General features: G+C 42.2%; 1 protein-coding gene across 1 annotated transcript in view; it reads left to right on the top strand.

The window, feature by feature from the left end:
• The window catches only part of COL4A1 (collagen type IV alpha 1 chain), a 172941-nt gene extending 159583 nt beyond the window's left edge, over positions 1–13358 (top strand). The window contains exons 47-52 of the mRNA XM_049867355.1: positions 307–405; positions 1420–1632; positions 2766–2943; positions 7185–7299; positions 11581–11753; positions 13217–13358. Coding sequence (XP_049723312.1) covers positions 307–405; positions 1420–1632; positions 2766–2943; positions 7185–7299; positions 11581–11753; positions 13217–13298 — 860 coding nt within the window. The 3' untranslated portion in view covers positions 13299–13358. The remainder of the gene's footprint in view (positions 1–306; positions 406–1419; positions 1633–2765; positions 2944–7184; positions 7300–11580; positions 11754–13216) is intronic.
• Positions 13359–14382: the final 1024 nt, after the last annotated feature.

Raw genomic sequence — 14382 nt, 5'->3', positions numbered from 1 at the left:
TCCATAGCCTGCCTTTTCCAAAAGCATGTGCTAAGACGTACCAACAATAGCAACGAGAAACCAGGGAGAACTCAGAATTGAGATGGTCAAGTACACGCCCATGTGAGTGTTAACTTGACAGCTGTCTCTGTGACATGTCTATAGGCTTGACGGAGCAATTCAGAGCACTCCAGGAAAACGTCCTCATCTGCACTAAAAGACGTTATGCTTGCCTCCCCAGAAGATTAAGTCGTTTCAGAAGGCAAGAAAATGATACATTCTGCTGTTCTCCAGGACAGCTCATGAGTTCTTTTTCCTTTGTTTTAGGTGTGACAGGACTGGTGGGTTTGCCTGGACCTCCAGGTGTTCCAGGGTTTGACGGTGCACCTGGCCAGAAAGGAGAAACGGGGCCTTTTGGGCCTCCAGGTAGGTGGTGTGCCTGTCCAACCTAATTACACTTTATCTTTTAGTTGAAAGCAATAGGTCCGAGCATGTGAACACCTATAAAATGAAGTTGAAAATGTTACTTGAAAGATTTCCAAAGAAGTCTGCTTCTGAGAAGAAATAGGGTTGAATGTGAGGTTAAGGGTTGTCATTTTTTTCTGAGTCGAGAGATGGATGTGGATCAAAGCATACAGTTTTCAGATGGATCAAAGCATACAGTTTTCAGAAAGAAGGCTGATTGCAACGGCCTTGTGCGGTTGGTTCCCTTTGAGGAAAGCAGGCTGCAGCTACAGAAATTCTATTTCAGTCACAGACGAGGGAAAGTAGAATCGAAAAATAATTGTTCTAGAGTTGACCAGAATGTCACTATAACTGGATAAACTTGATCTGCCTCACTTAGAAAGCAGGACATCACTTAAATATCCCATAATGACTCTAATGCTAAAGGGGAAGTTATAGAATCACCCTGAATTTAACCCAGGAAACAGGGGCATCAGCTAATTAAACAAAGATCACAATGCAGCAGACTGATGGCACAGAGCTTCCTTCCTCCTGTACTTCCATATACAGGCTTTGGAGCTGCTGATGGAGGGGAAACCACCTTAAAATGTGACTCTATAGTAATCCCCCCTTAGAGGAACCTCCAAATTCTGTATGAGTGACATGCACAGAGTCGGGGTAGAAACTGATCGGTTTATTCACTGGAAACGAAATTTATTGAGTATCTACTATGCATCAAGCACTGGGCTTGTAAAAATACCTTGAGGTGGTATGTAAAAAGGAAAAGATAAAGTACCATGAAGGAGATGGGTTGTTATTAGTATAGTAGTCTTGTCTTTTACTGAGTATTTGTGTGTGTGTGTGAAACGGTAGGATACTTTGTAGAAATAAACAAAAAATACAAAATATTAAAAACTTTTTTGAGACCAAGGTTTTGAAGTCTCTTGGGAGAATCTGTTTATAACTAGGGAAACCAATTTCTCTTCTCTTTTACAGGTCCAAGAGGGTTTCCCGGTCCCCCAGGCTCAGATGGGCCACCAGGATCCATGGGCCCCCCAGGCACCCCATCTGTTGATCATGGCTTCCTTGTGACCAGGCACAGTCAAACAATAGATGACCCACAATGTCCTCCTGGGACCAAAATTCTTTACCATGGGTACTCTTTGCTGTATGTGCAAGGGAATGAACGGGCCCATGGCCAGGACTTGGGTGAGTCATCTATGGTTTCATTTATTCATTCAACATAGATTTATCAAGTGCCTACTGGGCAGTTCAAGTCTACCCAGAGGCACTTCCGAAGAAGGGCTTGGCAGTTCACCTCTGAAAGATCACAGCCGTTAAAAACCCGATGAAGCACAGTTCTACTCTGACGCACATAGGGTCGCCATGAGTTGGAGTCGACTCAATGACAACTTTTTCAGTCTGATACAACACTGTACTTGTCTCTGGTCCTGCGATTTAGAGAGCAGAGAGTGACCTTATGACAACAGAGTATGCAAAACAGGCTTGACCCTGTTTCCCTTCATCCTTATCAAATGAATCATCAATCCAGTAGCTTCTGTACCACTGAAGTATGTAGCCAAGAAAATATAAAGGCCGAATCTATGACATTTTTAAAATTAGTAATACTTTTGATTGCTTCTTCAAATTATCAAGTAGAATCAAAATTACTAGAGTACACACAAAACAGCTTTTGTTGGTATTCTTAAAATAGGGCAGCTTAACTATCGTTCTTTTCTGCGACTGTACATTTTATCCCATATGTTTCTGATGTTCTAAGCCTTGTCCGTTTTATTGGTTTAGATTTTAGCAGAAAGCGCCATGTCTGTCCTCATTATCTTAGCCCCCTGAAGATACCCTCCACCAAATGTGAGGCACCTTTAACTTTTACTGAGGTTAGAAGCAGCGGCTATATAAAGAACATCTCTGAATTTTCTGCAAAACTGTCGTTAAAGACATTGTCCAATGCATCGTTTAATAACCATTGTACAGGACCCACATGTTAAATTCCTTTCAGAATCCAGTTCAAGGGAAAAGATTTCTCTCGACTGATAAATTGGTTTTGCTTCCTTTTATCAAACATGTTCTACACAATCCCGTAGAGTTTCCCTTTTGCCTCGATCTCTTGGAATTTCATTTAATGTTCCTTTACAATGACACTCGTCTACTTGGTATGTTTACTTCCTTTCGGACTATAATTTAAATTTTTCAGATTTCCTTCTGAATGGTTATGTTGAATTTATGCCTTTTGTGAGTGGCCAGCTCAAATCGGTTTTAAATGGAGGTGGGTTGTAAATCATAAAGAAAATAACGCAGGTTGCCTCCTCTGGCTGTGCTTTTAGGTACGGCTGGGAGCTGTCTGCGCAAGTTTAGCACGATGCCCTTTCTCTTCTGCAACATCAACAATGTCTGCAACTTTGCATCCAGAAATGACTACTCCTACTGGCTGTCCACTCCCGAGCCCATGCCCATGTCTATGGCGCCCATCACTGGGGACAATATCAGACCCTTCATTAGCAGGTAAGTCGAACAGTTTTAGGGGCAGATGTACGACTGGAGAAGAAAAATCTCTTGTGGTCTGGACAGAGATTTTTTTTTTTCTCAAAATAGTCAACCCGTTGTCATTCAGTTCAGTAAATGTGATACCCCATCCTCGTAACAGAAATCAGCCAGAAAAATGTTCCATATAAAAACCAGTTAATCCTCTAAATATTAGAGTGCAAAAGCAAGGTGAGATACCCAAACCGAAACCCACTGCCGTGGAGCTGAATGAGACTCATAGCGACTCTATAGGACAGAGCAGAATTGCCCCATCGGGTTTCCAAAGCTGTAATCCTTTTCCCACGGAGCGGCTGGTGGGTTCAGCCTTTCAGTTAGCGGCAGAATACTTAGCCACTGCACAGCCACATCTCCTATAAGGTGAGATAGTGCCTGCGTTTGAAGCCGATTTTATATTTTGATGTGATTCACCTCGGTGATCACATTTCCTCCTGTGAGCAAAGGGTTGTTGATGAATTCCTCAGCAAGCATTAATTAGGCCAGTGTTTCTCAACTTTTTTTTTTTTTGGTCTCCCCATGGAGCCTTTTTAGAAAGTTTTTTTTCTTAGTCACCCCCAAGACATTATAATACCACAGATACACTGTTTATATATGGTATGTGTCCATGTGATTTGTGCATAAGATTTATATAGATTTCTCTCATACACAAAGATTTGAGCATTTTATTTTTTGAACCCCTGGGGTGATATTGTCCCCGTTGAGAATGCATGCGGTAGACTGAGTGACTTCCCAGATTTAGTGCTTACCCACACTAACGTGTGGAGTCTGCCTTCCGGTCCACCTTTGTTCACCTGATAGGAAGTAAAACGGGAAATTGAAATTACTATGACTAAAAAGTACATGATTGTCCTGTCTTTGCCTCTTTCCTTCCAATTAAAAGCCGATTCCTTAGTTCTACTCAGAAGTAACAGCAAAGTGGCAAAGAAACGAGTTATTTTGACTAAGACATGATTTTATAATTTCGCCTTTTGCAGACTAAGATAATAAAGGATAAAAGGAGTAGCGAGTCAGGAAAAGTTTGCTCAGACAGGTGAATGTGATCAAAAGCAAGCTTCCTGTATTTTCTGTAAAGAGACAAACAGCTTTTGACTACAAAGAAAAATGTAGCACTGTTGGTTTATGAAAAGCCCTACAGTCGGGGGCAAAGGGAAGGGAGTGTTGGGAGCCACCCCTCAGGAGCCCCTGCAGCCGTGTTGCGGTCATCCACGTAACTGGCCGATCACTGATGACCACTTCCTGTTTGGGGGGAAGAACAGGAAGTTATGGTGCCCAGGGAATGAGCACCTGTGAAGGCCAGGTCCTGGTAGATCACAACTGCAATAAGAGGTCTGGACCCTATGGGACTCTGGAACAGAAAGCCTAAGAGAGGCCCATTAAATAGGAAAATCGTGTATGTTTGATTACTTTACAGTAATTAAAATGCCTTCTGACAGCTCTCTTAGATTTTTTTTTTCTTGGAGTTATAAAGATTTTATTTTATGGGTCATAAAATAGGAAAAATCATAGTACTTTACAGTGTGGCACTCAGACCCCATCAATTGTTCTATTTTGAGACTTTTCTTGCTCAGAACCATGCCTGGCGTACCAGAAGGAAAACTAACAACCTTTGTGTTTTTGTTTAGCTTCCCTTGGACAATAAGGTAGAACGTGAATGTTCATTTATACATGTTTCTTGTTTAGCTTCTAAATAACATTGACATCTGATCTTGATTTGGTTGAAAATGCAGGTGCTCTGGCATGCTTTTGAGATATTCCAAGTGCACCGCCATGAGAAGCCTCGTGTCTTAGATATTATTTCTCTGTGGACAAGTTACTTTCAGTAAGACCCCTCTGGTTCTAGAAGCATAAATGAAGGGTCTTAATTGTTTAAATGTCTCAGCACTTTAGATTTCAGGGTTTTTACAGTGTTCTGTGGCCAGACCCATAGAAACTCAGCATGAAGGACACTTACAGGTCATGTGGTTTAAGCCCGCTACTGCATCTTTCATTCCCTTTTGTGATGGTGCTGCCCCTTTCTTCTTGGCTCTGAGCCTGCGGTTTCCATGGATACCTTAATTTCCCAGTTTCCAACAACTTCTCAGGACTTACAGGTTCTATTTGAGGTCTTCCCTTTGGGGAGGTTCTAAAGCTTATTTATCGACACAATTAATAACGTAAAATCCTTCATTTTAAGCAGATAAGTTGCTACCTTTTCTGCTTTTATCCTGAGAGTCGGGCAGAATTTCCTAAACATTTCCCAGCCCTCCACAGACACGAGCCGTCGTAAACCTGCTGATTGTCTCATTGCTGTGGTGGAAGGAGCACTGGTTTGGAGGGAGGAGGATTAAGTTCTAGTTCTGGTGTGTTCGTTTCTTCATAAATAATATGGAGAATGGAATCATGTGAATTTTAAGTGTCCATAAAACAAACCAAACCAAACCCCTTGCTGCTGAGTTGATTTTAACTAATAGCAACTCCATAGGACAGAGTAGAACTGCCCCATAGGGTTTTGAAAGAGCGGCTAGTGGATTCGAACTAGTGACTTTTTGGTTAGTAGCCAAACTCAACCACTGCGCCACCAGGGACCATACCCACTGCCATCGAGTCGATTCCAACTCATAGCGACCCTATAGGACAGAGTAGAACTGCCCCATAGAGTTTCCAAGGAGCGCCTGGTGGATCCGAACTGCCGACCTTTTGGTTAACAGCCATAGTACTTAACCACTATGCCTCCAGGGTTTCCTACCAGGGACCATACAACTCTTTAAATCTGCTGCTTTGTGTTCCCTAGCCCCCCATCTGACAGAGGCCAGGGACACCCTCTCTTTATCCACTCCTATCCCCCTGTCACACAGGGAGCCTGACCAAAATAAAGTGCTGTCCTCCACGTTGTATTTCTGGCTCCTGTGTAAGGCAGACAGATGGTGGCAGATGTATAAGGCCAATTTCAGTAAGTCTTGTTTAAATGAACCTTTTAATTCATCTGCATTTATATGAATAAAATAGAAAATTGCACAACACACATACACACACACGTGCGCACGCACACACGCACAAAAGTCCATGGCAAATCAAATGCCTAATTTAGACCCTCCTCCTCCTCTTCATCCATTTTCATGCAAATGTGCCTGCGTAACTAGGTGTAATTATTAACACCATTTATATTCATTTATCAGCATTGTTAACGCTCTGTTCATTTTGTGACTTGAATGTGATTATTGTACTGCTGGTGTCTAATTTTTTTTAACAAAACATTATCCCACCAACAAGGGTTCCCTTAATCGAGCAGCTTTTAGTCAGAACAGTGTGTGTTGTTCTAATTTATTCTGGGGTGCAGTTCCAGCAGCTGAACTTGAGCAAGCCCGACTTGGGTAGCCTCCTGTCCTGCCGGAAGTGTCCTCCGAGAGTTCCTTCAGCTATCCAGGCCCCGATGACAGCTGCCAGCCTTGAGCAGCTGAGGCCTGCGGATAGGGGTTTTTTCGCTGGTCTCTTGAGTTCCAGTCTAGAATAAGTTTCCTCAGGTGCATTGTTGGGCTTACCCGAATTTACTAAATTTAGTTCTTATGTGAAATGGTCTTAATAGCTTCAAACTAACGGCTCCATTTCAGAAGTGGATAGCATTTGAATTTCAGTAACTCACTTCTTAAACATTATTTGTGATTGTTCAAATACGTATGTACTCATTGTCGAAAAATTGGAAAACACTGAAATGCAGAAAGGAACCCATTGCTGTGGGGTTGATTCCTACTCATAGTGACCCTATAGGACAGAACAGAACTCTCCCAAAGGATTTCCAAGGAGCAGCTGGTGGATTTGAACTGCTGACCTTTTGGTTAGCAGCCAAACACTTAGCCACTGTGCCACCAGGGCTCCACATGCAGAGAGGAGAAAACAAAAGTCACATGTCACCTCAGCCCTTCCAGGGGATAACCACTGTTAAAACGTTCCCCTTTGATTTTTTTCCTGGTACAAAGCAGATGGTTGAAGAACAAATGTTGGATTTGCTTTGGAATTCAATGTTTTAATACTGAAAAGAGCTTATAAAACCAACAAGAAGGTGCTAAGGCTTGAAGGCTCGGTAACGGCCACAGCATTACCCACTTAATAAATAAGCAGTTGAATCAGAAAGCTGCCCAGAAGAGATGGAGTGAATAATGGGGAAACCAATGAATAAATACACCCTCACCCTGTGCCTTCTCTTACCTGCTCTGCTCCCCTTCCAGGTGTGCTGTGTGTGAGGCACCTGCCATGGTGATGGCCGTGCACAGCCAGACCATCCAGATTCCACAGTGTCCCACCGGGTGGTCTTCCCTTTGGATTGGCTATTCCTTTGTCATGGTAAGTGTTGTGGAAAACTGCATCTTTCCAGGAAAGACCCTACTCAAAAAAGCCCCATCCTTTTCTCTGTGGGCACGCAGCCAATCCCCTCCAGTTCTCTGGATCCTGCTGCCCAGCTCTCTCCTCCTTCACTTGGACCATCCCCCCTTCAAAGCTCACCTAGGAGCCTGGCCTGCTCTGCTAGGGGACAGCAGTGATTTCCAGCGCCCAGCCAGTGGCCCCGCTCTTGCTTTGGGAATTACTGCTCTAATACTAAACTATATGGGATGGGTATCTTCCCAGAAGCACAGGCCTGAATCCTCCACGCTCCTCCAGCTACCGCTTAGATGCTCCACAGATCTCTGCCCAGCACCAGCAACATGATGAGCTTTTCTGGCAGTCATGGCATCTTTCAGGGAATAGAATAAAAGAGCTTGCACTTGGGAGGCACACATTTTACTAAAACACACAAGCTAGAAAGCAGAAAGTTTGAATTAGGAACAAAATACCTGAAAATCAGCTAAAGGAGTACTGTCTCCTGTCAGCAAGGCAACAACCCTTCCACAATATCTTACTGGGCCAATCCCTGAGAACCTGCGTTTTCTATGCCCATCACATGGGGTGAGGGCTGCTCGCCTGTCACCGACCTCTCTCAGATGCCAGTCTTTCCAGGTGCTCACCTCCTCCCAAAAACACGATATTTGTTGAGATTCTAAGTTATCTACTGCTGCTATAACAGAAACACCACAAGTGGATGGCTTTAACAAAGAGAAATTTATTCTCTCACAGTCTAGGAGGCTAGAAGTCTGAATTCAGAGAGCCAGCCCTCCGAGAAGGCTTTCTCTCTCTGGTTGGCTCTGGGGTAAGGTCCTTGTCATCAGTCTTCCCCTGGTCTAGGAGCTTCTTAGTGCAGGGACCCTGGGTCCAAAGGACATGCTTTACTCCTGGCTTCTTTCTTGGTAGCATGAAGTCCCTCTCCTCTATGCTTGATTCCCTCTTCTATATCTCAAAAGATATTGACTCAAGATACAACCTAATCCTGTAGATTGAGTCCTGCCTCATTAACACAACTGCCTCTAATCCTGCCTCCTTAACCTCATAAAGGTTAGGTTTTACAACACATAGGATAATCACATCGGATCACAAAATGATGGACAACTACACAATACTGGGAATCATGGCCTACCCAAACTGACACATATTTTTGGAGGGCACAATTCAATCTATTGTAGCTTGTTTTATTTTACTGCTTCAGTTTAAAGTATTGATTAAACACATAAAAATCTCTGAGCTTATGAGATTAGGGTTATCCTGGAATTTGTCAATTCCCAGTAAATGATCCTACACAAATACCTTCTGTACCACCATGTTCCCACCCACAGATATGGCCAGGCTGTACATTTTGATTCCTAAATAAGTATCAGTCCATACTATTTGATTGACAGGAAAAGTGGCCTCGTAACTTTCTTCTTCTGCTGTGAATTACCCCAAGTGTAAAAAGTTGCTGGGAAAATAACTGTTAAAACACTTGAGTATGTATTAAGTCTGATCATAAGATTTGCTGAATTGGTTGTACTGCAGTTAGACTCTTTTACAGGTCCCAAGAATTTGCAGAAACAAAACATAGCAAGTTGTAGTGATAATTCCAAATGCACTGTTGTGATGACTTTGTCAAGAAAGCTGAAAAGGTTGAGAAATCAAGACACTAACAATGATATAAAACATACAGTTGAAGGCAGATTGGATGTTTTGACTCCATAATCATAAGAACTACTAAATGGAGTCTGTGACAAAATGACAGAAATTCCCTCTGAGCCAAGGTGTAAAGAACCACAGGAGAACGTTTTGTCCTGGTGTCATACAAAGACCTTAAACAATGATTGCTTGTAATTTCTGAAAATCAAGAGCAAATCAAAATGACGATGTTGCAGAGAACAGAGTGAGCCTTCTTACCAGGTAGCATCTTACCTTCTTAGAGTATTAGCAACAGTGTCTCTATCAGCAGTCTCACTCCTTGTTGGTTTGCTGCCGTTTCAGGTGGCCCAGAGATGGGCCTTCAGGGATAACCTTCCAAAGCAGACGTGCACACACATTTCCATTTATTCCTGTTCCAGAGATAACACTCATTTGAAAACTGAAATGATCTTACGCCGTAGCTAAAAGAGTAGCTAGGGAATCTGTAAAGAATAACATTAATACCTGACATGTCTGTCATTCGGATGACAACTAAGATCAGACAGCCCTCTCCCAGATAGGACGCATTCTGTAAGACGAGCCCCTGCGGACAGAGCAAATAATCATTTATAAACCAGAAACAAGATTTTGTGGATATATTTTCGAATGAGAGCATGGGGAAGATGCAACTATAGCTTGCTGAGCAAGAATGCCTTTAGCTTTCCTTTTCTGAGTTGTCTATATTTCTTCTGGTTTTCTCCGGGAGGTCTACTCAACTGTTATTATTTCTTTGACTCCTTAGTAAAGCTTCTAAGATAAATTAACACAATTGTGGAGAAGCCTCAAAAATATGGGCTGGAGGAATGGTGTAAGCCTATTCCGAGAAATATATTTTGTACTTTTACCTGACTGTCCTAGGGTAATTTACATAGAATCAGAGCCATAAATGCTACTGTAGCCAGTCAATCTTTGTTTCAGTTTAGGACACCCCCTAGACTTATTCTTAATAAGGGAGAGAAAGCTGACAGGGGAAAGATGAGCTAATTCCTAACCTGATGAATTAACAGCATAAGAAATTCCACATTTATCCCTCATGGCCTGCAATGTTCTCTCCGACAGTGACATCAAGGATCACGTGTGTTAGTGAACAGTAATTTGCTCATTCTCTTGATGAGGGAAAACAGTGCTTTTAATCCATTCTCTTGAAGTTAATGAGCGAGTCCCTTGAGCTGCCCCCACAAACTGATCGTCGTCTGGAACGTGTGGGTTAAGCCACATACGGGAGCTTTTCAGAGAACAACCCTTATGAGGTACCTGTTGCCAACGTGAAGTTTTGCTGAGTTTGTGAAAAATTAGAACTTGACCCAGTGGGGCCGCCATCTTATTCCCACCCCCATGTAAAATTCTTACCTCACTTCCCTTCACTACAAGAAAACAAGAGTCTGTGCCTGATTTGGGGACATTTTTCTGTACTCGTTTAGCTGCAGAGTATTTCACGATATGACTTAGTTTAGAAAGAGCAGCGATGATGATAAAAGCCGGGTAAGAGTTCTGTGCCGTGCTCCCTAGGCATCAGGCTTCCTTGGATATTGATGTGAACTCACTTCAGTTCTATGGCAGCTAAACGTGTCTGCAAAATGTGAGCCAGCATTCTGGCCTGGAGGCCAAGTGAGGACTTGAGTGTTCAAGGTTACCCATCACATCTTCTTAGTCTTTAAGGGGATTTGTGGTGAAATGAGGAAGGCTTTGTTCTAGAAGTCTGTAGACTCCTGTTTCTTTCTCAGCTTTGCTTTTGAACTGTGATCATGGGCAGATTCTGAATGTCCCAGGACCCTCGCTTTTTCACGTGGGAACTGTGAGAGTTAACCGTGTCCTCAAAGGTCCCTTGCAGCCCCCAAAATTCTAGAGTTCACATTTTCTATATCTGAAAAAATAGTTATGGAGATGTTTTATAAGGTCTCATGCAAGTTTACAGAGCATTCGTTTTAAAAGTTTTTGAGTTTTGAGGACAGGTAGGACCTACTTGAATCCGTTAGACCAAAATGCAATTTAATAATTAGTTCCAGTAGTGTTCTTTTTTCTCTTTCTCTTGTTTAAATTTTCTCCTTTTTTAAAGGAAAGAAAAAAAGGGTGGGCATTCTTTACCTTAGAATAAAATTCATTATAGCAGCTAATATATTAAAAAGTTCATTTTGTTTATAAAATCTGATTTCATATCAGTTGGTTCTAACATTATTTGCACATTTTGGCCACGGTCTCATATCCCAGGTTAGAATAGATTTTAGGTTCAAAAGAATAACTTATCTTCAAAAATAGTATGTAGTAAGGTTGGCATTTCTGATAGAGCTGGACTGGTCATCTGCTATTTTGGGAGAAGTGTTAGCTGATTTCTGGAGGCTGTATAGAGCATGGCTGTGCCCCAGCCGGGGAAACAGAAAGTGACTTGCGGAGGCCATCTGGGAAGTGTTTGGAGGGGGCGCCTGCACGCAGGCTGGCTTACATGGTAACCTTGAGGCTGGAGAGTGCCCGCTTTCCAGAAAGAATCACCCTGGCTCCTTCCCGAGGAACAGTAAATCTCCTGGACTCCACGGAGGATGTTCTGACTCAGTGCTCACATTTGTTCCCCAGCACACCAGCGCTGGTGCCGAAGGTTCTGGCCAAGCCCTCGCGTCACCGGGCTCCTGTCTGGAAGAATTTAGAAGTGCGCCATTCATTGAGTGCCACGGCCGTGGAACCTGTAATTACTATGCAAATGCTTACAGCTTCTGGCTTGCCACTATAGAGAGAAGCGAGATGTTCAAGTAAGTTGGAGTGACCCTCTCCCCCCTGTCGCTTGTCTTTTCAGTTATCCCTGATCACACCTTCCGGCACCAAGTCTTCAAAAATGATGACACTTAAAGTAATGAGTATTTGATTCTCTTCCACATGGGCAGGTAACCAAGGTGATATTTAAAGGCAAACATTAGGTGGTGGAATTAATTCTTCCACTGACTGGAGAATCATGGAGAGGAAAAGTCCTCTTTCATTTTTCTGGGTGGAGCCACTAGAATTTAATTGGAAGCAATCAACAAATCTTCAAACAGAGCGTGTTTAAAATACTGTGCATTTAATAATAAAGTTGAGGAAAGTGAGCGGGGTTCATTTTTGTAGTATCCGTAACGCCGATTTTAATGTGCGTGCACATAACATACACGTGAGTTCTGAGTGAAATTTTTTTAGAGCTGTGCAAATAAAAATTCATGTCGGCACAATTGAAGCTGAAATTGATAGGGAAAACCGTCCCTGACCCCGACCCCCACTTTTTTCTCCATTACCAAAATTTCACCTTTAAAGCAACTGTCCCAAGTGGCTGATAACCTTGTTGAAATGAATTTGGAGGCTGGCCCAGTCCCTAATGGACAGTAGCATAATGAATCCTCTGCCCTTTATTTAGTACCAGCTGCAGCCACGGCTGGCGCAGGCGCGGAGCCTGATGGAGCTTGAACAATTAATTACTGCTCATTCTCGAAATAAATGCTTCTCACCCCTGGAGATAAGCCTTTCTGTCTTTCTCTTTTCTGAGAGAATTATGTAGAACTCTGCTATGATCCTGTTTCTTTCCAGCTTAGACCATAAAAGGTGAAGTAATGTATTCACTATTCATAATTCTTAAAGCATCCAAAAAAAAGTATCTCTCTGCCTAATTGTTAGCTTGTGTGAGCCTTTTTAGGCTACTGTGAACTTGACATCAACTCTATGAGAGAATTTAACCCCTTCGCTAGCGAGACAAACACACTCCATTGATGTCTCAGCTCCTGGAGCTTCCCTTAGAGGGTTAATAGGTTATAGTGGTTTTTTTTTTTTTTTTGGTACAATGAACAAAAATACCTTCTTAAATAAAATTAGGTAAGAGTCCATTAATTTAAATCAGATCACATACCTCAGTTTGGGGGTACTAGAATTTACACCAAAAGCTGCTAAAACAATCAGCCTCCATTTTAGGGCAAGGAATTCTCGTTATATGGACATTTTAACTTCCATAAAGTTTCATTAGTACCTACTTCAGTTCAGACTTCACCTTTCAACAGTCCAAATCATGTAGGATTTCAAGGATCAGGGAAGAATTTGGGGTACTAAACCCCTTAGAGGTTTTTGAGCAGGGCAGGATGCTATGAGTTGAAATCGACTCGACGGCACCAAAGGACAAGGATGGCTGAGGGGCTCTGTTGCATGTCTGATGAATGGTGAGCTGATGGCTAATGTTTGCTTTCTCGTTGGATTTTAGGAAGCCTACTCCGTCAACCTTGAAGGCAGGGGAACTACGCACCCACGTCAGCCGCTGCCAAGTTTGTATGAGAAGGACATAATGAAGCCTGGCTCTCAGCTAATGTCACAATATGGTGCTATTCCTTTTTTTTTTTTTTTTTAACAGCAACGAACCCTAGAAATATATCCTCTGTACCTCACTGTCCAATATGAAAACAGTAAAGTGCCTTATAGGAATTCGCGTGACTAACACACCCTGCTTTACGGGCCCTCTACTTGCTGAAGGAGAAAAAAAAAGACAATGATAAGCTTTAAACATTGACATACCAAATGGCACTTTTGATGAAATAAAACATAAAAATGCTCTATCATGCAATGCACGGATGTGTAAGTGGGAGTTCATCCGAAACCAAAGGGTGCTAGGAGGTATTGTGCCTTAGATACTGTTGACCCCCCGTTTTTCATTCTGTGTTAGAATAGATTAATTCCCCCCTCCCCAGGTATAAATATTTGTTTATATCACTGTCTAGCTGTTTCAGAATCCAGGTCCCTCGGTCTGTATATTGTTCCTGTACAAATCATAGTCATGTAAAAACTGTTTTTGAACCTCCAAGTGGAATAACAGACTCAGTAAGCAGATCTTGCAGAACCCAAATATAAATTCATGTCTTTCTGCTCTGTGTGGTACTATGCAGCTGCTTCGGCAGAAATCACAACTTTCTGTGGAATAAAGACGGTCCAAAAGTAGTCAGAAAGTTAAATATATATATATATTTTAGTAATTTATATAGAGGTCAGCAATTAGGCAAATCAAGTTTTAGCTTAACTTCCACTAGTAAAATAAAGCTTACAGGGTTTTCTTCCTTTCAAAGATTGCGCTGTCCTTTTAACACAGGTTGTTAAACCCTAGAGTATTGAATGTGAAACATGAGTTTTCATTGTTCACTTCCAGACCAAAAATTGTGTATTGCCAAAACCAAACCCAGGTTCATGAAGATGGTGTCTATATAGTGCAACATGTACTTTGAGCTTGTTGTTTTTATTCTGTATTAAATATTTTCAGGGTTTTGAACACTAATCACAAACTGAATGACTTGACTTAAAAAAGCAACCACCTTAAAAGGCCTTCGTTTTATTAGTATTCCTCATTCTGGTGTGAGAAACAGCCCTGTTGAAGCAGAATGT

Source organism: Elephas maximus, chromosome 23 (genome assembly GCF_024166365.1).
Source record: "Elephas maximus indicus isolate mEleMax1 chromosome 23, mEleMax1 primary haplotype, whole genome shotgun sequence".
Lineage (NCBI taxonomy): Eukaryota > Metazoa > Chordata > Mammalia > Proboscidea > Elephantidae > Elephas > Elephas maximus.
This window is presented reverse-complemented; position numbering and strand designations above follow the sequence as displayed.